The sequence below is a fragment of the Lactuca sativa genome, chromosome 7 (genome assembly GCF_002870075.4).
Source record: "Lactuca sativa cultivar Salinas chromosome 7, Lsat_Salinas_v11, whole genome shotgun sequence".
Classification (NCBI taxonomy): domain Eukaryota; kingdom Viridiplantae; phylum Streptophyta; class Magnoliopsida; order Asterales; family Asteraceae; genus Lactuca; species Lactuca sativa.
This window is the reverse complement of record NC_056629.2, coordinates 42,161,037-42,185,262: the sequence shown is the minus strand read 5'-3', so window position 1 is coordinate 42,185,262 and position 24,226 is coordinate 42,161,037. Positions and strand designations below refer to the sequence as shown.

Sequence of the window (24,226 nt, the reverse complement as noted above, 5' to 3'; positions counted from 1 at the left end):
ATGTATCTGCAAGATCACAAAGAACAAGGGCCGTCAGCCGCTTCCCGGGAGGAGTTCCCAGGAGAACGCTCCGACGGTCAAGTTAGGATGGCTTTAGGGTTTGTGTTTGTTCTTTCTAGATCGGTTGGGGAGCTTACCTCGCTAGTATGAGAGTGCATCCTTTTATACCTAGCGCCCCTGCCTGGTCCGTACCAGACAGGATCGCTTTTTTGGGGAGACAGGATCAGAGGAGTTGATTGGAGGGTCATGCGCCTTCCACTGTTAGAGCGCTCTCATTGGCTTTGACGGTAATGCTCTGATCCCACTGTTTGTCTCCTGGCCGTACTTTTGTCTTGGAGCGAAGAGCGTCACTTGGCGGGCGCGAGCCTTTCGCCTGGGCGTTCCGCTCCCGGGGGCGCCAGCGGGCGCTGAGCCTGCTGGGTTGGATCTGGCTGGTGTGCCCGGTTCTAGGGCTTGGATGCAACTCTGCTGTGCTGCCCTAGGCACGCCATCAAGTCCCCCAGTCTAGTAGTCGTAGCGTTGCAACGCTAGTTACGACGTTCTGGACTTAACTGAATGACGCGTGCTCGTTTTTCTTTATCCGTCGCTCCGTTTTTAATGGTGACGTGACTGTTGGCAGTTACATCATCACATCAGTCATTTAAATGTCCCGCCTCTCTTCTTCTTTAAGAGGGTCTTTGCACAGTTTCTTTTGCTTCCTCTGTTCTTCTTTTCTTTTTCGTGTTCATTCTTCTTTCCCTCTTATGGCTAATCTTCCTGGGATCGTCCCTTCTTCTGCCGAGTACCGAAAATTGGAGGTCATGTATGGCTTATCCTCCTTAGAAGGTGTGGAATTTCCCTCTGCTGGCTCTAGTATCTCTTCTCCCCCCTGGAAAAATTAGGGTTTTCCTAAAAACCCTAGATGCTGGCATACGATTGCCTCTGACAGATTTCCAAGAGGAGGTTCTTCAGAAGGATGGCTGTAGTCTTCAGATGTTGACCCCTAACGCTGTTAACAAAGTGGTTGCCTTCGAGATGATCTGTAGAGCCAATGGGTATGTTCCCGACTATTTCGTTTTCAAGTTCTTTTTCCGGTTCTGCCTTACCGGTGACAAGTGTACTTTTTCGGCCCGTCGAGGGGGGCATGCCTTATTTCTTGATGAGCGTACCCCCAAGAATTGGCAAGACAAGTGGTTGCCGGTGAATCAGGAACTAGTTGGGAGTGGTCGTTACCGTGCCAATACTTTCGCCGATACTGTCCCCAAGCTCTTTCCTCACAATCAAGAAGTCGCCGATTACCTGAAAAGTGTGCAACTAACCGCTGAAGATTACTCCGAAGCGATCCTGTCCGGGGTAGGGATGAGCCCCTCCTGGAGGCGGCGTGGCAAGATGGCGGTGTTCTACTCCTTCGTTGATGGTGAGTGTCGCATTCGCTCTCTTTATTTTACTTTTGGTGTTTCTTTTAACCGCCTCCATGTGACTTGCATTTCATTCTACTTTTCTTTAGGTGTTGAGTCTTCCTTATCCATGGATGAGGTATTGCGTAAACGCTATCGAGGCAAACTAGAGTTTCGTGAGGTGGATCTGTTCGAGCATCTTCCCCCTCCTCGTCGGGCAGATCGTCTCAACACCCCTACTCCTCCAGTCCCTCTAGCGGGCTCGTCGGCGCCTGGGGGAGATCCGTTGTTTGCCCGCCCAATTTCCTCTGTTATGCCAATGGGCGGTGTTTCTTCCTCTTCCTCGGAGGACTGTGAGGACAGCAAAGAGGGTATTATTGCTGACGTTCGGCGAATGCAGGCGAAACGGAAGGCTATGCAGGCGATGGGTGAGCCGGTGATTGGCGCTCCCCCCCCCCCCCCCAAGAGAGTGCATACTAGGAACAGCTTTTCTCGCCTGCTGAGCTCGATGAGTTCCACACCAGTAAACTCCACCTCTCCTGGCGTGGTTGTGATTCCCGATGATGACGTGCAACAGTCTGAGGGGGTCAATAGGGCGACTGAACAGCCCGGTCTTTTAGATTTTTCTTCAATCCCTTCTCCAAGTGCTTCGTTTGTCCCCTCCAAGCTTTCTTCCCCAAAAGGCTTCAACCCCCCGGGCCAGTTACAGTTTCCACAGATGGTGGCCCCGGTGATGGTGCTTCTGGGTCGGCGGTTTTTGTGCCATCTTGGGATCTTTGCAACGATTCTCGTCTTTCTGTTCGTGCCAATTCCTTGGAGTTCTCGCGCCATGCCTACCCTCCAGCTGCAGTGGGGGATATGGATGCGATGGGTAGCCCTGCCCTTTCTCACAACATGGCTTAAGCTGCGGCGCAAGCGATGTTCTATCTTGTTGCAGGTTCCCGGCGCATCCATAGCCTTGGTGAGATGGAGGCCGCTGATGCCACCTGCGGGTCACGTCTGGCAAGCCTGGAGCACCGTCTGGGTGAGCTTGGCGATGATCTTTGCTCCACCGAAAAGAAATGCGAATTGCTGGCGTCTGAGAAGAATGTTCTTGATGAGGCTAAGGCTGCATTAGAGGCCAAGGTTGATTCTCTCACTCAAATGAATGAAGGCTTAATGATCCAGGTTGAAAGTCTCGAGCGTGACGTCATTGACCGTGACAAGCTTGTGTCTTCGCTGCAAGCAGATGTGTGCGCTGTTCGTCGAGATTTGGATTGGCTGCTGCAAATTGGTGTTGTGCGTATCGTTGATAAGCTGATAAAGCATCCTGACTTTACCAATGCTATCAGTCTTATCCGCCATGCTGCATATGTGGCCGGGGTTGAATCTGTCCAGAAAACTTTAAGTGGTGGTGAAAGTGGGGAGGCGGGTGCTAGTTCGCTGTCTGTCGGGCATGTGGTTAGCGTAAGTGATGCTCTCTTATCCTTTTCTAGTATGGATCACGCAAGTCTGTTGGGTCTGGGAGAGATGGGTATTGATGGTTTGCGAGAGTTGTGTTCTTTTGGTTCAGAGGGCACTCCTGAGGATGCTGCGAGTCGTGAAATGTTGCTTGTGAATGACATTGGTGTGGGAGGGAATGGTAAAGATTGTGGTGCTAGTGGTGATGGTCGAGGAGGTGCTGGAGATGGTGATGGTCGAGCAGGCGTTGGAGGTGGCGATGTTGATGAGGTGGCAGATGATAGGGAAGTTTTTGATGGGTTGGTTGGGAAAGTGAGTGCGGATGATGTTGTGGAGGGGGCTGTGGTTGGTGATAAGTTTGTTGGTGATGGTTCGAAGCCGTAATATTTCCTTGTTTTGTTTAGTCTATGTGCTTTGCTTTGCAATGGTTGAATTGCCCAGAACAATGTGATTTCTTTTATATGTATGTGTTTGATATGCATTAAGCATTATTTATTATCTCCTTTTGTGTTTTGTGCTTGGCTTATTCGTTTATTGCCTATTGCTCAAGATGTGCCAAATATTTTGCCTTGTTTGTTATTATTGACACGCTAAGTGTTCACATTGAGTGCGCTTAGCACTCATCATTCAATTGTTGGAGATTATTACACTAAGTATGAGAAATCAGCAATTGCATTACTATTTAACCGCGGGTTTTTTAAATACACTGAGTATTAAGCTCATGTCTCTTATGCATGAAACTTTATATATGTTGAGTACTAAACTCATGCCTTTAAATATAGGAATACACTGAGTATCAATTCTCATGTCACTTAGCATGGATAAATGTACTCTAAGTACTTCTAAGGTGCAATATACTCAATGGGATATCAACCAACTAGAGTTACATCTTTCCTCTTCCTTAGAAAAAATATTTCTTTAGGTTCCTAGCATTCCATGTTCTTGGAATGGGTCTTCCTTCCATCGTCTCTAACACAAATGCCCCGTTCTTGTTTGCCTCTATGACCCTGTATGGGCCTTCCCACGTTGGGCCTAGCTTTCCCTGGGGCTGTGCCCGACTGGCCTCATTTTTCCTCAAAACATACTCGCCCATTTTGAAGGCCTTCTCCTTTACCCTTTGGTTGTAATACCTTTCTGTTGCATGTTTATACGCAGCTTGACGTACTCCCGACTCTTCGCGCTTCTCCTCTAGGATATCTAAGTTTATCCTCAGGCCTTGTACGTTGCTTTCCTCATTTTGGTTGGACACCCTTAGCAGATTCACTGCCACTTCCATGGGGAGCATGACTTCAGTCCCATATGTCAAGCTGAAAGGGGTTTCCCTTGTGCTTTTCCGTGGTGTAGTCCTGTATGACCATAGCACCATTGGTATCTCCTCTGCCCAATTCCCTTTTGCTTTGCCCAACCTCTTTTTGATCCCATTGACAATGGTTCGGTTGGACACCTCTGTTTGACCGTTCGCTTGGGGGTGTGCCACCGATGTGAAGCGTTGGCTTATCCCTTTGGCAGTGCACCATTCTCTGAACGGGTTCTCAGCGAATTGCAAACCATTGTCACTGATGAGAACCTTAGGTGTTCCAAATCTTGTCATGATGTTTTTCCACAAAAATTTTATCATGTGCCTCCCAGATATGCATGCCAATGGTTCAGCTTCAATCCACTTTGTGAAGTAATCCACGGCTACCACCATATACTTCAGCTTCCCTGGTGCTTCTGGGAATGGACCCACTATGTCTATGCCCCACTGGTAGAAAGGCCATGGGCTGGATATGTTGCTTAGCGGCGCCGGGGGTTCCGCCTGGGCTGGGGCGTAAGATTGACACTCCCCACATTTCTTGGTTACTTCTACTGCGTCTTGATGTATCGTTGGCCAATATACCCCCATTCGTAGCACCTTTCCTGTCAAAGCCCTCGCTCCTTCGTGTGCGCCTACCTGCCCTGAGTGTGCTTCCTGCAATCTCTCTCTCCCCTTGGCTTGATCTAAACATTTTAGCCATGGAGACGTGAACCCCTTCTTGTACAACTCCCCGTTCACCATTGTGTATGAGGGCGCCTTTATACGTATTTTTCTGGCTTCATCATGGTCGTTCGGCAACAACCCTCTCTGGAGGTATTCCCGGAACGGCGTCATCCATGTGGGTCCTGCGGGGGTCAGGATGTTCACCTGCTGTTCATCAATGCTTCTCTCCCGGAGCACCTCCACTAAAACTTTCTTTGACAGGTGGTCGAAACAAGTGGATGCTAGCTTGCTCAAAGCGTCTGTCCTTTTATTCTCACTTCTGGGTATCTGCTTGATTGTAAATTGGCCGAATGATCCTACCAGTTGCTTTACCATCTTTACATACCTTCCCATTCTTTGGTCTCTTACCTCAAAACTCCCATTGACTTGGTTCGCTGCTAACCTTGAGTCGGTTAGTGCTGTTACAGCTTTTGCACCCATCTGTTTGGCGAGTCGCAATCCTACGAGCAGTGCCTCATACTCCGCCTCGTTGTTCGATGTACGGAAGTCGAAGCAGAGGGCGTAGGTTACCTCTTCTCCTTCTGGACTAGTCAGGATCAGCCCCGCCCCTGAGCCTTCCCTGCTGGACGCTCCGTCCGTGTACAGGGTCCATGAACCATCGTCGGTAGGGGCCTCTTCAACTACCCACACCTTTTCTTTCACCGGATTCCCTCCGTCAGGAATTTCTAGTAAGAAATCAGCCAACGCCTGCCCTTTGATACTTGTTCTTGGGCGGTAGTTTATGTCGTGCTCTCCCAGTTCAATTGCCCACTTGGCTAGCCGACCCGACGTCTCCGGCTTAAGCAAGATCTGTTTAAGGGGGTAGCTTGTGAGTACCTCGATTTGATGTGCCTGGAAGTATCGCCTTAATCGTCTCGCAGCGTAAATAAGTGCCAGCACCAATTTTTCCAGCATGGGATAATTGAGTTCTGGTCCTTGCAGCGCTCTGCTAACAAAGTATATCGGTCTCTGCTCTCCTTCCCTTTCCACAACTAATACCGATGATATCGCTTCACCTGACGTCGATATATACACTTGTAATGTTTCTCCCGGGATGGGGGTTGCCAGGGTCGGCAGCTTGTGCAGTGCCTCCTTGATTCTCTGGAGCGCCTTTTCAGCTTCATTCGTCCACTGGAAATTGTTTTTCTCGATGCATCCCTTTAAGGTGTGGAACAGTGGCATATCCTTGTCGGCAGATTTTGAGATGGACCTACTTAGAGCTGTGAGCTTCTCGTTCAGACCTTGTGCATCTCTAAGAGAGTTTGGGGTTGGCGTCTCGATGAACTCGTCGACCTTGATCGGGCTGGGCTGGACGCCTTGTCTAGTAACATAGTAACCCAAGAATTGCCCCTCTTCCACTCCAAACGTGCATTTGGCTGGGTTTAGTTTCATCTTGGTTACCTTTAATGTTTTGAAAGTCTCTTCGATGTCTTGCGAAATTTTTTCTTCATTTGGGCTCTTGATCACCATATCATCTACATATACCTCAATATTCCTTCCAATTTGCTTGGCGAATATTGAGTCAACTAGCCGTTGGTATGTCGCCCCTGCGTTCTTTAACCTGAAAGGCATCTTGGTGTAGCAGAACGTGCCATGGTCTGTATAGAAGGCTGTTTTCTCTTCGTCTTCTTTGCTCATCAATATCTGGTGATACCCTTTGTATGCGTCCAAGAAGCATTTTAGCTTGTATCCCTGTAGAGACTCTACCTTCTGATCGATTTTTGGGAGTGGGTAGCAATCTTTAGGGCATGCCTTGTTTAGACCAGAAAAGTCGATGCACATGCGCCACGACCCATCCTGCTTACGGACCATAACTGGGTTTGCGATCCATGTTGGGAACGTCGCCTCCCTTACTATTCCGGCCTCCGTCAGCTTAGACACTTCTGCATTGATCGCCCTGTTACGGTCTCCTCCTTGTACCCTTTTCTTCTGCTTAAACTCTTTTACCCCTGGTTTGATCATCAGCTTATGTTCGATGACCTTCCTTTCTACCCCCACCATATCCATGGGGGTCCAAGCAAATACATGTTTGTAGCGTTTGAGAAGGTCAACCAGTGCTCTTCTTGTGTGGCTTGGGAGGTCGCTTCCAACATCGATTGACTGATCGGGATATCCCTCATTGATTACCTCCTTCCCTTTTGCCGGACTGCCCCTGGGCCTCTTGGGCCCTTTGGTTATTTCTGCTGGCTTCATAATCGTATAGCACCGCAATTCTCTGGGCGGAGTGGCCAAAATCGTGGCTTCGCCCTTTGGTGTGTCGAATTTCATGATCCCATGCATGGTTGAAGGTACGGCCCCTAGCTTCAAGAGGGCGGTCCTTCCCAAGATGATGTTGTGTTCCGCCGAGTGCCGAATGACCACAAAGTCTATCAGGGCGGTCTTCTTCCGCTGCTTGTCGTGGCTAGTGATTGTTAAGGGGAGGTGGATCGTGCCTAACGGCCACAGGCTGTGGCCGGTGAATCCCACCAGCCTACCCGTCATAGGTCGCAAATTGTCTTTCCAGTGATCCGGGAGAAGCCGGAAGCAATGCTCATATATGATGTTTGCTGAGCTCCCGGTGTCGACATAGACCCTATGGATAGTCACGTCTTTGATGGATTCCTGTATTATCAGAGGGTTGTCGCCCTTCCAACCGTCTGGCCGAGGATCCTGTATGGAGAACGTGAGCGCGCGTGCTGGCGGTTTGACAATGATTTGCTCTCCTCGCTGTTCCTCCCTACTTCTTTTGTTGCGTATCATGAATATCTCCTTGGGCTGAACTCCTTCGCGGGATGGACCCTTGGCGTTCTCAGCATCGAATTTGGCGCGTAGGCTTCGCGCCACCTCCACCAGGTCTCCCTTAAGTTGTTTCTCCTCCATCTCCTTCTTTAGCACCGAACAGCTAGCTGTATCATGCGTTTTGCTTTTGTGGTATTCACAGTACCGACTCTTAGACGAATTGGCTGGCTGCTGTTTCTCAGACACTGCATATACTTCTGGGCGGCGACCCTGTCTGTTGTCTTTAATAAATGGTCGGAAACGCGGTGATGGTCTTCTTGCTTGGCCATAGTGTCTTCCTCCCCCTCGGAAGTCCGTGTGGGTCGGGTGGTGATGTCTAGTCGCCATAGCCTTCAAGTAGGCCTGCTTGGCTGCCTCACCCTCTTCCTGCCGTAGGTACCGCTCCACTCTTTCTTTCAACTCAGCTCGTGTTAGAGGCTTCTTTCCCATGAGTTTTTCCGAGAGGGGCCCAGGCAGGAGTCCCCATGTGAAAGCACCAGCGATGAGCCCTTCGTCATGCCCCGGTACATCCAGCGTAGCGTTTATGAACCTTGTAAAGTATTCTCGAACAGTCTCCCCCTCCCTTTGTTTGCAGCCTATAATTGAATGAGAATCGCCTTTATATTTACGTAGCTGCATGAAGTTGGTGAGGAAGAGGTATTTGAGCTGAGCGAAGTTTGAAATGCTGCCCGGTTGTAGCGTTTTGAACCATGTGCCGGCGTTGCCATCGAGCGTCGTCGGGAAGTATGTGCACCAAAACTTCTCGTTAAGTTTTAACGACGTCATCGTCCATTCATACGTATCAATGTGGCTATCTGGGTCGGTGGTTCCATTGTACGTTTTAAGCGTCAGGAGCTTCGCAGTGTTTGGTATTTCGTAATCCACCAGCTCTTTAACGAACGAAGATGTTACACTCCGGGAAAAACCATCCTGGTTTGGAGCAGTTGACGTCCCTTGCTGGTATTACGAACTCATTCCACGCTGTAGGGGCGTAAGGTAGCTTAGGCTTGGTTCATAAAAGGGGGATGGTTGGAATGGTAACTGGAGGGGATGGCTAGTGGAGAAAGGGTGCATGGACGTAACAGGGTTGATCATTATCGGCTGTTGTAAGTTGTTGTTCGAGGGAATAGTCGGTCCAGTCCATGCTCCGACCGTTGGGTATACGGGTGGTGAGTTGTTCATCATGATTTGCGCCAATGGTGGTAATAGTGTTGCAGAATTCTATCCACCAGTCATCTGGAACGATGTAGGTGTTACAAACGACGGTGAAAGGTTGAAAATGTGGCTCGATGGAGGTGCAGTTGAGTGGACTGTCCGCGTCTGTTGCAGCGGCGGCGCAAAGAACGGTGGCGTCTGAAGCTGTGTGGGCGAAAGTAGCTCCACCGGAGTTGCTCTTTGCTGAGAAGACAACGGTTGCGAAATATTTCCGGCGGCTGCTGTAGAACTTCCTTCGCCCAAAACTGGCCTATTGGTCGCTGTAGGCGGTGACGTTTCATCCAACGTCGCCATGGGACGTATGGGACTAACTGGTTGTCCCTCGCTACCGTTGGACGCCATTGATGCTTGATTTCGTGCTTTTGTTTGTGTTCTTCGTCTCACAAACAGATGACGCCAAATGATGGAACCTTGCTCTTTATGAGACCTCGCTTCTGACTCTGGGATGGGACCTTCTTGGTTGCCTGGATGTATCTGCAAGATCGCAAAGAACAAGGGCCGTCAGCCGCTTCCCGGGAGGAGTTCCCAGGAGAACGCTCCGACGGTCAAGTTAGGATGGCTTTAGGGTTTGTGTTTGTTCTTTCTAGATCGGTTGGGGAGCTTACCTCGCTAGTATGAGAGTGCGTCCTTTTATACCTAGCGCCCCTGCCTGGTCCGTACCAGACAGGATCACTTTTTTGGGGAGACAGGATCAGAGGAGCTGATTGGAGGGTCATGCGCCTTCCACTGTTAGAGCGCTCTCATTGGCTTTGACGGTAATGCTCTGATCCCACTGTTTGTCTCCTGGCCGTACTTTTGTCTTGGAGCGAAGAACGTCACTTGGCGGGCGCGAGCCCCTCGCCTGGGCGTTCCGCTCCCGGGGGCGCCAGCGGGCGCTGAGCCTGCTGGGCTGAATCTGGCTGGTGTGCCTGGTTCTAGGGCTTGGATGCAACTCTGCTGTGCTGCCCTAGGCACACCATCACTAATTAATCCTGAATTAAATTTAGATTAATTATGATCAACAACTAATTAATTGCAACTATTTCTAATTAATTATTAACCATTTCTAACTAATATATTAATTATATAATATATTAACAAATCATTTTATCTCTCTCTCAAAGTCATTTATAGCTATAACCCAAAAGGACTTTACTTTTATTTCAGAAAGTTATACCAATTTAGTTAAGGCCTTAGACACCTTAATCCAACATTATATGACTATGTATTCAGGAGATGGTTGTCAGTATTAACATTGACCCTGGTCTGGATGTGGTTCCGACGAGAGGTCGATGTTTGCAGGGCGGCTGGGAGTCGGTAGTAGTTGATGACTGAGAGCCGGTAGTAGTGGTGGTTGAGAGCTAGTGGCAGAGTGCCAGTAGAGGATAGATATGTTTATATGTATTTATGGATATGAGAGTTGGTAGATTGGCGCTAGAGCCGATGACTTTGTGTGGATGTATTGTATGTTTAATGAAATATGTGGTATACTGGGAACTTAACAAGCTTCATGCTTACATAAAGACTTTTCAGTAGATTTCCCCTTAGTTAATTATCAAGACTGCCAATTGTTTTAGTTATTCTGTATTATTTGGTACAAAATACAATTTAGTAATTTCAAGGCTGGTCCTGAGGAGTTAAATATCATTAAAGGCCCATGACGAACCAAAAAAAAGGGCCCTTATTGTTATTACAAGTTTTTATTTTTAAATAAAAATATATAATAAAAAAATTAGGCTATATGCAGCTGCACATTTGCCCCCTCAACGCCTCTATGGTGTTTTAGTTTTGCTAATCACTATGCAAATAATAAGTTCAAAACTAGCTCAGTCCTTTTCGGTTTCGTTCTATCCTGTTCGGTCCATATATCAGGCGTTACCTAAGTGTATTATTTAATTCCCTACTCAAAGAAAGATTTCCTAACTTAAGTTAACAACAAAGTCCTTGTCCATGAAAATAATATAAACTAGGAAAGTTCCCCCCCCGGCGGGGGTTAGAAGGTATTCTATTGTAAAAAATGTTTGTATGTCCAAACCAAATTTAAGACCAAAAAGTTCACACACACAAAAAAATATACAAATGTAATTGTGATGCTCCTTTGATATAACATGTCAGTGACTTAAAGCCTGACGAAAGGTGATTTTAAAGGCAAAATGGCCATTTTACATGAATTTTAACACCTAGGGACAAAGGGTTATCAAAGATGATTTTAGGGGCAAAGTTGTCATTTTACGTAGATGCAACATTGTAGGGACATAAAGTGTGAACCAATGTCTTCTATGATTGCTGAGAACTTTGAACTATAATGAATAAAGCAGCAACAATAAGCACCAGGAAACCTAAAATCTAGTCACTTCTCTCAGGCATTTTATCAAACAGGTCGTGTGCCTTTCCTGCAATCATTCTTTAAGCAGAAATTACAAATGGAAAATAGTTATAATCAAATCCCCAAAAACTGATCACAAAGGTTTACAATCTACAAGAAATTAAAAAAAAAAGGAAGCCAAACCAAATTCAATTACGATGAAGAGTGAATACCAATACAAAGAATCGGTACAAAATCGCAAATTATGATTACTGATCAAGCAATTATAGAAAAACCCACAATAGAGAAGAGGTAAAGCTAAAGCCAATATTAATTTAATAAGAGACTATGATACTTAAAATTAAGAATAAATACTATTAAGAAGAAAAGTATAGGATCAATGTTACACTGAGTATATCATACATGTTTGATGGCAATGAGAGTAAAGTGATTTACAGGTTCTTGGAAAGAAATGGAGAGCTAAAGCAAGAAAACGGGGTCAAGCATCATCAAATTGGTTATATGTGAATATGATGCACTTTATGTAAATTAACAGACATAATACCTTGATTTTTTTGGTCAACGGTTTGGAAATGAAGACGGATTCACATGAATGCTTTTCTACAGGGGAATTTCTAGTGTGTGTGGTGATTCTTGGCGACAAAACACCTGGATAAAGTGTGATGTAGAGGAAGAGGTGCATACGTCGTCATAAGAGGCGATTATTGTTAGTTTCAGGTAGGGAAAAGGACAACCATTGATGGCGATGATGGTGATTTTTCTTCCGTCTCTAGGGAAGTCGAATGATGACGGTGGACGCTGGGTGCGTGTGCGCGTGACATTCAACGACCGTTCCGGCCGGTTAAACAACCTTAAACCCCTGTGAGAGACAAAGCAAGACTTGATTTGAAGCAGGCAACAAATGAAATTGAACGGTAGAGGCGCTGCACTTCTTTTTTTTTGTTCGTGTCACCACACAGCAACATAAAGAAATCAAGAACCCCTGCGGGTTCGATTTATTCAAAAGACGGGGGTTTGAGGTATAGAAGAAATCGAGTACAGTGATGGTGGTGGTGGAAGCGAATTAAAGAAAAAGTTTGAGGACAATAAAGAAAGTATCAACAAACACAATCCATGGCGGTGGAGGTTCTTATTGGAAGAGAAGGGTGGCAAACTAAATTTGCGAACCTTGTGGCCAATGTCTAAAGCAGTTAAAGAAGAGGTGAAGAAAGTAAATGTAAACAAAGTAAGGTGGTCAAAATAAGAAATGGAAAAGTTCACTGCATAAGCGTCCTCACAATTTATTATATATATAATATAATAAGCTGTTGCGATTAAAAATGCATTTAAAATAAAAACGTGATATACTAGTATAAAAAAAGGGGTAAAATGAAAATGTTATACCAAATAGGCAAATACCCGATTAAAGTGGATAAGTTCAACGATTGAACTATAGAAAGATTTAGATAACTTCATCAGCAAAAGACCGACTGAAGTAGAAAAGTTACAAAGCATTAATAGTAAAAAACTTTTAAAATTAAGAGGGGTGTTATCGGGTAAAATTTTCGGGTTTCGGGTAATTTGAGTCGGGTAATTCGGGTTTTTCATATAAAAAAATTTACCCGTTACCCTACCCAAATTAAATTCGGGTAATTCGGGTATGGGTAATTTGGGTAATGGGTCAGGTAAGGATAATTCGGGTATTACCCGATTTTATAATTTTTTTTTTTAATTTTTTAATGGCACATAAAAATAAATGTAATGAAATAAGTATGTCGTGCTAAACTTTGAACATTGAGATTTTTTACTCAATAATATTTAAGATATCAAGTATTCTTTCCGAACTTTCGATCTTGGGTTGAATTCTTTATTTTTTTTTCTATTTTTCTTGAGGAACTTGATCATTGGTTGGGTTGTCAACTTCAATCTTCTCATCTTCTACTTCAATATAGTCATCCATTGGTGACGAATACCAATGAAGAGCGGACGAGGTACAAGGGTTTTTTGACGTGGGGAAAATAGAACGAGCCTCAACGAGAGAAATTGAGATTTGAGAATTGGGAGGGTTAAATAAACTCATAAAGAGACATTATTTCTTATATATATTTCGGGTAATCGGGTATACCCGAAACCCAAACAACTTACCCTTTACCCGACCCGAAAAAAATTCGGGTTACCCACTTACCCGAAAAATTAACCCGATATCCGATTTACCCGTTACCCGAAAAAATCGGGTGGGTAATTCGGGTAACGGGTATTTTTGACAGGGCTCCAAAATCAACATTTTAAAGTACAAATTTGTTTAAACCCCCCATTGTATTGACTTTGGACTTTGGAGTATTAATAATGGACAGAAGAGGAAACTACGGACCGGCGATCGGTATAGACCTCGGAACAAACGTACTCATGTGTCGCCGTTTTGAAGCATGATCGCATAGAAATCATTCCCAATGATCAAGGCAACAGAACAACACCGTCTTCTGTTGCTTTCGTCGATGCAGCACGCCTCATCGGCGATAATGCCAAGAACCAAGTGGCTATGAATCCTACTAACACCATATTCGGTAAGCCTTTTCTAGTTATGCTGAATGTTGCTTATCTTACTATCATTATATACGCATATGAAAATTCCATATTATAGAAGGAATGTTAAGAAACTGTCCCTTTGATCGTTGTTATAAACTTATTACTCTTTTGACGCGATATTGTTCCCCCATTTGTTACATGCTAGGGTTTTAGTGTTTAGATCTATTCTGGCAAAAACTAACTAAACAATAAACTACATACATCAAGTCTCGATTACATTAGTTTACTGTGAGTGCAAGGTTTAAGCTTTAATTCATATTTATTTGCGTATATATTACCTTGTCTTTTAATTAAGACGAAAAAAATTACACTAGCTGCTTCGGGGAATCAAAATCTATACTGAGCTAGTTGGTTTTGGGTTGGCTTGTATTCAGATGCTAAGAGGCTGATTGGAAGGAGATTCAGTGATTCCAAAGTGCAGGATGACATTAAGTTGTGGCCTTTTAAGGTCATAAAAGGGTCAGACGACACACCAAAGATTATTGTCTCCTACAAAGGTCAAGAGAAAGAATTCTTGGCAGTAGAAATTTCGTCCATGATTCTTGGCAAGATGAAAGAAACTGCTGAGGCATACCTTGGAAAACCCGTGCAAAAGGCAGTGATAACAGTTCCAGCTTACTTTAACGACTCACAACGTCAATCAACAAAGGATGCTGGTGCTATTGCTGGACTTAATGTTATTCACATGATCAATGAGCCTACAGCAGCTGCAATTGCTTATGGTCTAGACAATAAGTCAGATATTAGCAGCAAGATTAGTATGCTAATGCTCCCACCTTTCAGGAAATCAAAGAAAAACGTGCTTGTCTTTGATTTGGGTGGTGGCACTTTTGATGTCTCTATATTGACCCTTGGACAAGGGGGTAGTACATTTGAGGTGAAAGCCGTTGTTGGTGACACTCATTTGGGAGGTGAGGATTTCGATAGCCGCATGGTGGATCACTGTGCTCGTGAATTTAAGAGGAGATGGAATAAGGACTTGACAGGTAACAAAAGAGCAATGGGGAGGTTGAGATGCGCTTGTGAGAAAGCAAAAAGGATTCTCTCATGCAATACTATTACATCAATCGAACTAGATGGTTTGCATGAGGGAATTGATTTTTCTATGAAATTCAGTCGAGCTAAATTTGAAGAACTTAACATGGATTACTTCGTTAAGTGCATCGAGACTCTAAAGGCATGTTTAAACGATGCAAAGATGGAGAAATCATGTGTAAATGAGGTGATTCTTGTTGGTGGCTCTACGAGAATACCTAAGGTCCGGTGTATGTTGCGGGAGCTTTTCGACAAGGAATTGTGCAAGAGCCTGAACCCTGATGAGGCTGTTGCATATGGTGCAGCGGTTATGGCTGCAAAGTTAGATGGTAAGAGTGATAGAAGTTGTCGAGATTTGGTGTTATTGGATGTCACTCCTTTGTCCCTTGGTGTGGAAATAAAAGGAGAAGTATTTGATGTTGTGATCCCACGGAACACTCCTATACCTACTAAGAAATCCAAAAATTATTCTACAACTGAGGACAACTATACTTCTATAACTTTTAAAGTGTATCAAGGTGAGCGAACCAGATCTACGGATAACCATTTGTTGGGGAAGTTAACAATTTCTGGAATACCACCAGCTCCAAAAGGAGTTGAAAAACTCAAGAAATACTTTGAAATTGATGCCAATGGCATCCTGAAAGTGACATCGAAGATATTATCAACCGGTAAGATGGAGAAACTGATAATTACCAACAAAAATGGAAGACTCTCAAAGGAAGAGATTGAGAAGATGGTAAATGATGCTGAGAAGTACAAAGAGGATGACCTAGAATACAAGAAGAAAGCAGATGCACTCAATGCATTGCGGGATTGCATATACAACATGAGGAATAAGATGAAAACTATGGCACAGCCTGGAAGGTTGAAGAAAATGGAGAATGCTATTCCTGAGGCGAGCAAGTGGCTAGAGCACAATGAAGCTGCATCTGTTGATTATTAGTGGACCTTTCTCGTATTGTATTTTGTATTAGTATAGTCCACATGTATTGTATGGCCAAAGGCCCATTCTGTCTAATTTTGTATTTATACGCCATAATGAATGAGAAGGGTTTTCAATGGGAAAATTACTCTGTTACATGGTATCAAACTAAAACACAGAATCCCTCGCCGATCCTGTTTCCTCTTCCCTTCATCACCTCAATCATTCTTCTCATTCTCTTCACTATGTCTGGTGATTCTCATATACCTTCTTCTACCATTAATATCAAGAAAGCTGTCCCTCTTGTATTAGATCTTGATCGTATGAATTATGATCTCTGGTGTGAAGTATTTGAAACCCATTGTATTGGGTTTGGTGTTGATGACCATCTCCAGCCACCTGTTCAGAAACCTTCAACCTCTGAACCCAAAGACAAAGATCTGCCCGTCGATCAAAAAGAATGGAACAAAATAGACTCCATCGTTAAATCTTGGATTTACAGCACCGTCTCTCATTCCCTCCTTCAGATGATTCTGAAAAGAAAAGCCACCGCCCATGGTCTGTGGGTTGCCTTGGAGGACCTGTTTCGCACTAACAAAGACCAAAAAGCTATGCAACTTGAAGATCAACTTCGAAACATTACTATGGGTGATTTATCGGTGAATGATTACTGCACTAAAATTAAGGGAATCTCATATATGCTAGAGAACCTTGGATCACCTGTACCATAAAGAAATCTCGTCTCATACACCCTCAGTGGCCTTACTAAAAAGTTCAAGACTATTGCCACCCAAATTCGCTACTCTGACAACAATTATGACTTTATGAAGGCTTGATCTATCCTCATTATGGAGGAACAACAGTTTGAACTTGATCAAGATCGTCACATTATCCCATCCCATTCAGACAACTCCTCTTCCCCAACGGTTCTTCTCACTAATGGTTCTCCATCTAACAACAACAATCGAGCTCCCTCTGACAGTAATTATCGTGGGGGTAGAGGCGGACGCACAGGTCGTGGTAACAGAGGTGGCTCGTCCGGTGGGCACTTCCTTGGAGGTCGCTCGTTCAGTGGCCTACAACGCCAATCCTTTCCAAATAATACCCAATCCGCATGGGCTTTTGGCTAGTATCCCACAAATCAAGTCCATTCGTCTGCCACTAGGCTGTTGCCAAGCACAACGCTGCCTGGTCAACTTGGTCCTTCTTCCACTTCAGTTAATGGACCGCCACCATCATCAGCCCATCCTAATCATCATTTTTCTTTGGCCCGCCCAATGCACCTGGTCCTGCTCGGGCCTATGTCCAGCCTCCACAGCCCCATCAGCCTACTGCACTCCCAGAGATGTTCAATGCTATGTCGTTAGGTGTTCCCGCCAATGATGGGTGGTATATGGATACCGGTGCAAGATCACATTTACACGCCAATCAAGGTATACTCAAAACTGTTGTAAATAATTGCTCTAATTTTTCTTCATCTGTTTTGGTAGGTGATGGATCCTTTATACCCGTAAGTAAGATCGGTCACTCTTTTCTTCCTCATCCTTATCGTCCTCTCATTTTACGCAATATCTTAATCACTCCTCAAATCATTAAGAATCTAATCTTTGTCCGTCGTTTTACTTGCGATAATATTGTTTCTTTTGAATTTGACCCGTATGGTTTCACTTTGAAGGATCTCCAAACCAACCAAATTCTCATGCGATGTGATAGCACTGGTGATCTCTATCCTGTCACCGCTCTGTCTCGTCAAGCTTTATTGACTGTTGCTCTGTTCATTTGGCATTTGCGTCTTGGGCATCCCGGTCGTCATGTGTTCAAGACTTTAGTTGATAATCATTCTATTTTATGTTCAAACAATAATAAAATTACCAGTGTATTTCACTCATGTCAAATGGGTAAACATGTCCGATTACCTTATAGTTTGTCTAATTCTGTTTCACCTTTTGATCTTGTTCATTCTGATGTGTGGACATCACCGGTCACAAGTATTAGTGGCATTAAATACTATGTTATTTTTCTTGATAATTTTTTGCATTTTTTGTGGGTCTATCCATTACGTGCTAAATATGATGTGTTTATCAAATTTGTTCACTTTCGTGCTCTTGTTTGAAATCAATTTAAAACAGACATCAAAGCTTTACAATGTGATAATGGTGGCGAATATAATAACAAACAATTTCACACTCTTTGTGCCACCAACGGTATACAAATGCGTTTTTCATGCCCTCACACATCTCAACAAAATGGTAAATCTGAACGCATGCTACGGTCCATAAATAACATCGTTCGTACTCTCCTATTTCATGCTTGTCTTCCACCCGACTATTGGGTTGAAGCTCTCTAAATGGCCAAACACCTTCTTAATATTCTTCCATCCTCTACAATCAACGATACTCCCTTCCATAAACTTTATCGTGTCAAACCCACATATAATCATCTTCGAGTTTTTGGTTGTTTATGTTTTCCAAACATTATTGCTCCCAAATTGCCCCCCCCCCCCCCCCGGTTCTACACCGTGTGTGTTTCTTGGGTATCTTACCAATCATCGAGGGTATCGTTGCCTCAACCTCGACACTCAGAAAATTATTATATCTCGTCACGTGATTTTTGATGAGACGACATTTCCCTATGGCTCCATGACACCCGATCAAGCGCCCTCATATTCCTTCCTTGAACAATTTGATGTCCCGTCTAACTTCAGTACCACATCACCAACTTCTCTTTTCGATAACCTTGACACTCGTGAGCCCATCTCCGAAGAACAACTCACATCGAGTTATTCTTCACTCGCCTCACCTTCCTCGGCCCAACCTACCTCGGCCTCATCTCCCTCGACTTCCTTTCCTCACGTTCCCTCTTCCGCCCCTGTTTATGATTTGGGCCAATCCAGTTCTGATGAGCCCACAGTCATTCGTGACACGCCTCATGCTTCTCCACCTACTGTGGATCAGCCTGGTGTCAACGCACCTAGTGTGGAGGCACCCATTTTCAAATTTAATTCTACTCCGACCTCTCGTGCTTCTTCTCGTCCTTCTCGTGTTCGTCCTCCGTCTACGTCATCTCATCCTATGGTCACTTGCAAACAACGAGGTATTACTAAACCGGTTCAACGTCTCAATCTTCACGTGGATTCTTCACCAATACCTCGGTCTTACTTACAAGCATTTTAGGATCCACACTGGCTTAAGGCAATGCAAGAAGAATTTTCTGCACTTATTTTGAACAAAACATCGGTCCTTGTTCCTAAGCCCGCTAATGCTAATGTGATTAATTGTATTTGGCTATTTAAAAAGAAGCTTAATGCGGATGGCTCTTTGTCTCGATATAAAGCTCGTCTAGTTGCTAATGGACATGCTCAGCGGCCTGGAATTGATTGTGATGAGACTTTTAGTCCAATTGTTAAACCGACATCGATTCGTACTGTTCTCAGCATTGCGGTTATTCATAAGTGGCCTATTCGTCAGCTTGATGTTAAAACGCCTTTCTTCACGGGAGTTTGCATGAAACTGTTTATATGAATCAACCTCCTGGTTTTCGAGACCCATCCAAACCCAACCACGTGTGTCTTCTTCATCGATCTTTATATGGTCTTCAACAGGCCCCTCGGGTGTGGTTTCAGCGATTTACTACGTTTATTACTAATATTGGTTTTACTAACAGTAGGTGTGATTCTTCATTGTTTATCTACAGACAGGGACCGCATGTTGCTTATTTGCCCTTGTATGTTGATGATATTGTTCTCACGGGGTCTTCAACTCAGCTTTTGTCCGATATTATCTCTATTCTTGGCTCTGAATTTGCTATGACCGATCTTGGTGATTTACATTATTTTTTGGGTATCTCTGCTACACGCTCTGCTGATGGTCTTTTTCTCCCACAACAAAAGTATGCCAATGAGATTCTTGCATGTGCCTCCATGCTCAACTACAAACCAGCCTCAACACCGTTGATCTATCTGCCAAATTTGATGATACTGGTCCTGTAGCTGATCCTACTCTATATCGTAGCCTTGTGGGTGCCTTGCAGTACTTGACCTTCACAAGACCAGATCTCACCTATGCGGTCCAACAAGTCTGTCTCTACATGCATGATCCTAGAGAGCCACATTTTTCCTCTTTAAAACGGATACTTCGATATGTTCGTGGTACTCTTCATCACGGTCTTCAACTTTATAGTTTTTCGAATCATGATATTTACGTTTACTCTGATGCGGATTGGGCCGGTTGTCCAGTCACTAGCCGTTCCACATCTGGTTATTGTGTCTTTTTAGGGCATAATTTGCTCTCCTGGTCCTCAAAGCATCAATCCACTATTTCACGCTCTAGTGCCGAAGCCGAATACCGACGGGTTGCCAATGCGGCTGTGGAAACGTGTTGGATTCGTAATCTTCTTCTTCTTGAGCTACTTATTCTCCGCATAAAGCTACTATTGTGTATTGTGATAATGTAAGTGCTGTTTATATGTCATCTAATCCGGTTTAGCATCAGCGGACGAAGCATATTGAGATAGATCTCCACTTTGTCCGAGACAAGGTTGCTATAGGTCAAGTTCGCGTCCTTCATGTGCCATCTTCTTCTCAATATGCTGATATTTTTACAAAGAGTCTTCCATTGGCTCTATTTTAGATTTTCGGTCCAGTTTGAATGTCCGTTCTTCTCCTCCCGTTCAAACTGCGGGGGGCTGTTAGTGGATCTTTCTCGTATTGTATTTTGTATTAGTATAGTCCACATGTATTGTATGGCCAAAGGCCCATTCTGTCTAATTTTGTATTTATACGGCATAATGAATGAGAAGGGTTTCCAATGGGAAAATTACTCTGTTACATTGATGAGCTTCAATGCATGAAGGAAGATCTTGAGGATATGTGTTAACAAGGTCGTTAGTTAAACTCAGGTTTAATTCTTTTATGAACTGTCTTTGTTAATTTGCATTAGATAATGTTGAGCAATAGGAGGCAACTTCTTAAAACCGAACAATTCCAAGAGGTTAAACCAAAAAACCACGCATGAAAACGTGAACATGATCAACTAATGGGAAAATTTTATATTGTTGAATATACAATAAAATTTCTTTGGGGAATTGGTATGGCTATTTTGGCTGTGCTCATGCATGGTGTTTGATTCTTTCATTATGTATTTCCGGAAATTTGCATACCATATACATTTGTTGATTGTGTTGTATAATTTTTATTATTTCACATAACACACTTTTTTCTGTATACTTTAAAAGCTCATGTTTGGAGTGAGGTGCATGAATGGATCTAGTCTGAGATCTGGCTTAATAAGCAATGTTTTAAGGCGTGGTCTCTAAAAGCCCGGCTACACTACATTAATTTACTCTTAATTCTATATCTATGTCTCAGATGGGTCTTGAACCCTCAATATAATGTAGGGAAGGCATTCCACCATACCATTTGGTCAAACGTTGGTTTAGTTAAGGATTGTTAAATGCTAATTAATGTATATTGTTCTTTTTTCTCTGTCATATAATTGATTTATGATTTTATAAATATATCTTTTTTTTTTTGGGGTAAATATGATAAAGGATTTACGTTTATATATAGCATAAGGTGGTATTTGAATGTGTACTTTAAAGGTAATAATTGATTGCTAGTTTGGCAAATTTTTAATTATTTAGGTTAGTACTAAATACAATACCAAAACTAAAGAAAGCTAAATAAATTGTATTTTACTTAGGATATTTGAATCAAAATATTTAATATTGATTCATGACATTAATGATCATTTTCAAAGCTTCAAACACCCCATATAAAAAGAATACCATATGATAATCCAACCTTTATGCCAAATAAGATATTTCTGATAAAGTTTCTCTTCACCGACATGCCTTCATGCCTATCCTAGATTCCTAGATAAATAAGAATTACTTTTTGATCTTTCTACATGCCAAATAATCGAATACTTGTATATTTTTTATTGCTAGCCATGTGATTATGCCACGTGGACAACTATGAGTATCAGCACAGCTGTAGAGGTGATTTCTTCCATGGTTTCGTTTTGCAAGTTTGTATTCAACTCTCGGCATCTGTTCTCCTACATCTTTAAGCTTCCTGAGCATTATAGGGTTTAGAAAGGTTGGCCTTTCCTACATCAAGAATCAAAATTATTCTTCAATATCTGAAGTCTTAACACATGGAAGGAGTGAAAAGCTAGTATCAACAAGAATCATTGTCAAACATGGCTCAAGAGTCTCCTCAGATTGCTATTATAGGTGCCTAAATCTTCTTAAAACCACAACTTCAATACCTACCCAGGCTCGCTGAAATCTCGTACATCGTTGTTCTCAAAGCTATGTGTAGATGCTCCAAGGTAATTCTTACTAGCTGATTTAAGGAAAACAAGAGTATGACAGCTGATTTTTTCTTGGATTAATTTGATAATAACAATCTATAAGTCCATGTAGAAATTGTCAAGGGAGGCTGTTGACATTGCTCCGAAGACATTTCATAACGGAAAGTGTAATGGGAGACGAACGGTCTTGATGAAATTATTGAAGATTCGTACATTGTTGGGGCTTGCTCTTTCTGGCCAAATTCAGGTTCATTTCAATGAGATTTTCTATGGATCTGTGTAGTTTTTTTTTTTTTTTTTTTTTTTTTTTTTTTTTTTTGGAGCATGTTGGACATATAACATATAATCATATGTGAAACAATACTATGTATTTGGAGAATATAATGCAGGAGTTCCACATATAAAAATGCTATATGTTCCTATCTGGGAGAGTTCTTTTTATGGATATGAGGATCTGGTTTTGAACTTCTTAACTTATTAATTTTTGAAGAAATTTTGTTTTAATATTAAGAATATTGTTGTTAGAAATGTTAAATTATAATTCAAGTAATGACATTGTATTTTTTTCTTCCATTTATTAAAAAAAAGCTAGCACCTAATTTTTTAATATAATGTTTTTGTAGTAAAATATATGCCATAAAATGTTATTTCTTTTAGGAAATTATAACGTAGCATAAAAAATAACACTAAAATCAAAAAGTGATATAGTGACATATAAAAACGTGCCACTCGAAACCAAAAAGTTTGTTGCGACACAATCAAAAAGTGTCACCAAAGACTTATAGTAACATTATTTTTGTTCCAAGGAGGCTTTTAGTGGCAAGTTTTTGGTTTTAAGTGACACTTTTTCTATGCCACTAAATGTCATTTTATTTGTAGTGTGAGTCTTATTTATGGAGATTATCGAGAGTGTTTGGTTACCGGATATTCAAGTTCACTTTATGTTGGGGATTTAGATGCTAGAAGCCAGAAGGTCACTTAGAGGTTATGTGTTTATGAGGAAATTCATATGTGAGTTGGAGGACAACTCTTCAACATTCAATGACGGAAGCGCTAAAGGTGGCGATTTGGTTAAAGGGGTTGATTAGTGATCTTGGGATTAATTGGGATCAAGTTTGGTTTGTCGTGATAGCATGTGTGTTAAATGCTTGACTAAGGACATGTGTTCTATGGTCGAACCAAACACATCAACGCCCGATATCAATTTATTTGTATCGAGAGTCAGGTCAAATTGAAACAATTAGTAGTTGGGAGGAAGGAAAACTCGGACGACATGCTAACTAAACCTATCCTTGAAAACAAATTTCCTCATTTTTAGATTTCCTTAATAGTGAAGATGGAAATTGTAAATAAAAAGCAATGTTTTAAAAACCGGTTTTTTAGTTGAACCGGTATGGTGACCGGTTCCCGGTTCAACCGGTTCGACCGCCAGGTGAACCGGTTTTTATATTTTTCATGTTTTTTTCTATTTTCCTACACATACATACATATAGAAATTATGAATTTGATGTTTAAAGTTCAAACATTAAAAATATACATAAAAATAAGTTGTAGATGAATCCAAATATATTAAAATAATACATAACCATAAGTTTTAGTGTTTTACATCAATCCATATACGTCAAAAAAAATAAAAATAAAGTATAATATCGAAACAAAATATAGTTTTTGATGAATACAAACACATCAAAAGAATTTTTAACATTTACCATATGTTTTTATTTAGAAAGAAGTAAATAGATTTGAAAAAAAATCACTAAAGTTTATTATGTAAATGGTTCTTTTTCATGTGTTTTTATTCGGTTTAACCGGTTTATTTTGATCGGTTCAACCGTTTTTTTTTAAAAACCGGCCGGTTCAATCCGGTTCAGAAATCAATATAAAACCGGTGATAGTTGAACCGCTCCCTCTCCCAGTTCCCGGTCCAACCGGCCGGTTCAAACCGGTTTTTAAAACATTGATAAAAAGCGACTCAATTAGGGGCAGTTTGGTCATTTCACCTTATAGAGTTAGACAAGTCAAATCTGTTTTCGCTTAGTTCTACTTTCCTATTTCAGTTGACAATTTTGCTCTTCGCAGTTTCTTGTGCTGATAACCAATAAAAGAAGCAATTGGTTCCATCATCTTTTTTGGGCCTAATTTTTATACTGTTAATTCGTTTTTGTTTAAAAGCTGGCACGCCCTAAAATATCGTTAATGTTTCAGGATGGGTTGATATGAGCCTGATGATGACACGGTTTACTATTTTTTTAAATGAAATAAATCATATGTTGGTTGTTATTTTTCGTAAAAGAA

General features: G+C 42.4%; 1 protein-coding gene and 1 pseudogene across 1 annotated transcript; both read left to right on the top strand.

Moving 5' to 3' along the window:
• The first annotated feature begins 13,417 nt into the window (after positions 1-13,417).
• LOC111880773 (heat shock cognate 70 kDa protein-like) lies at positions 13,418-15,736 on the top strand (annotated as a pseudogene).
• A 2,520-nt stretch (positions 15,737-18,256) lies between these two features.
• Positions 18,257-18,790, top strand: LOC111880772 (uncharacterized). The gene has a single exon (XM_023877185.1). The coding sequence runs from the start codon at positions 18,257-18,259 to the stop codon at positions 18,788-18,790; it is 534 nt and encodes a 177-aa protein (XP_023732953.1).
• Positions 18,791-24,226: the final 5,436 nt, after the last annotated feature.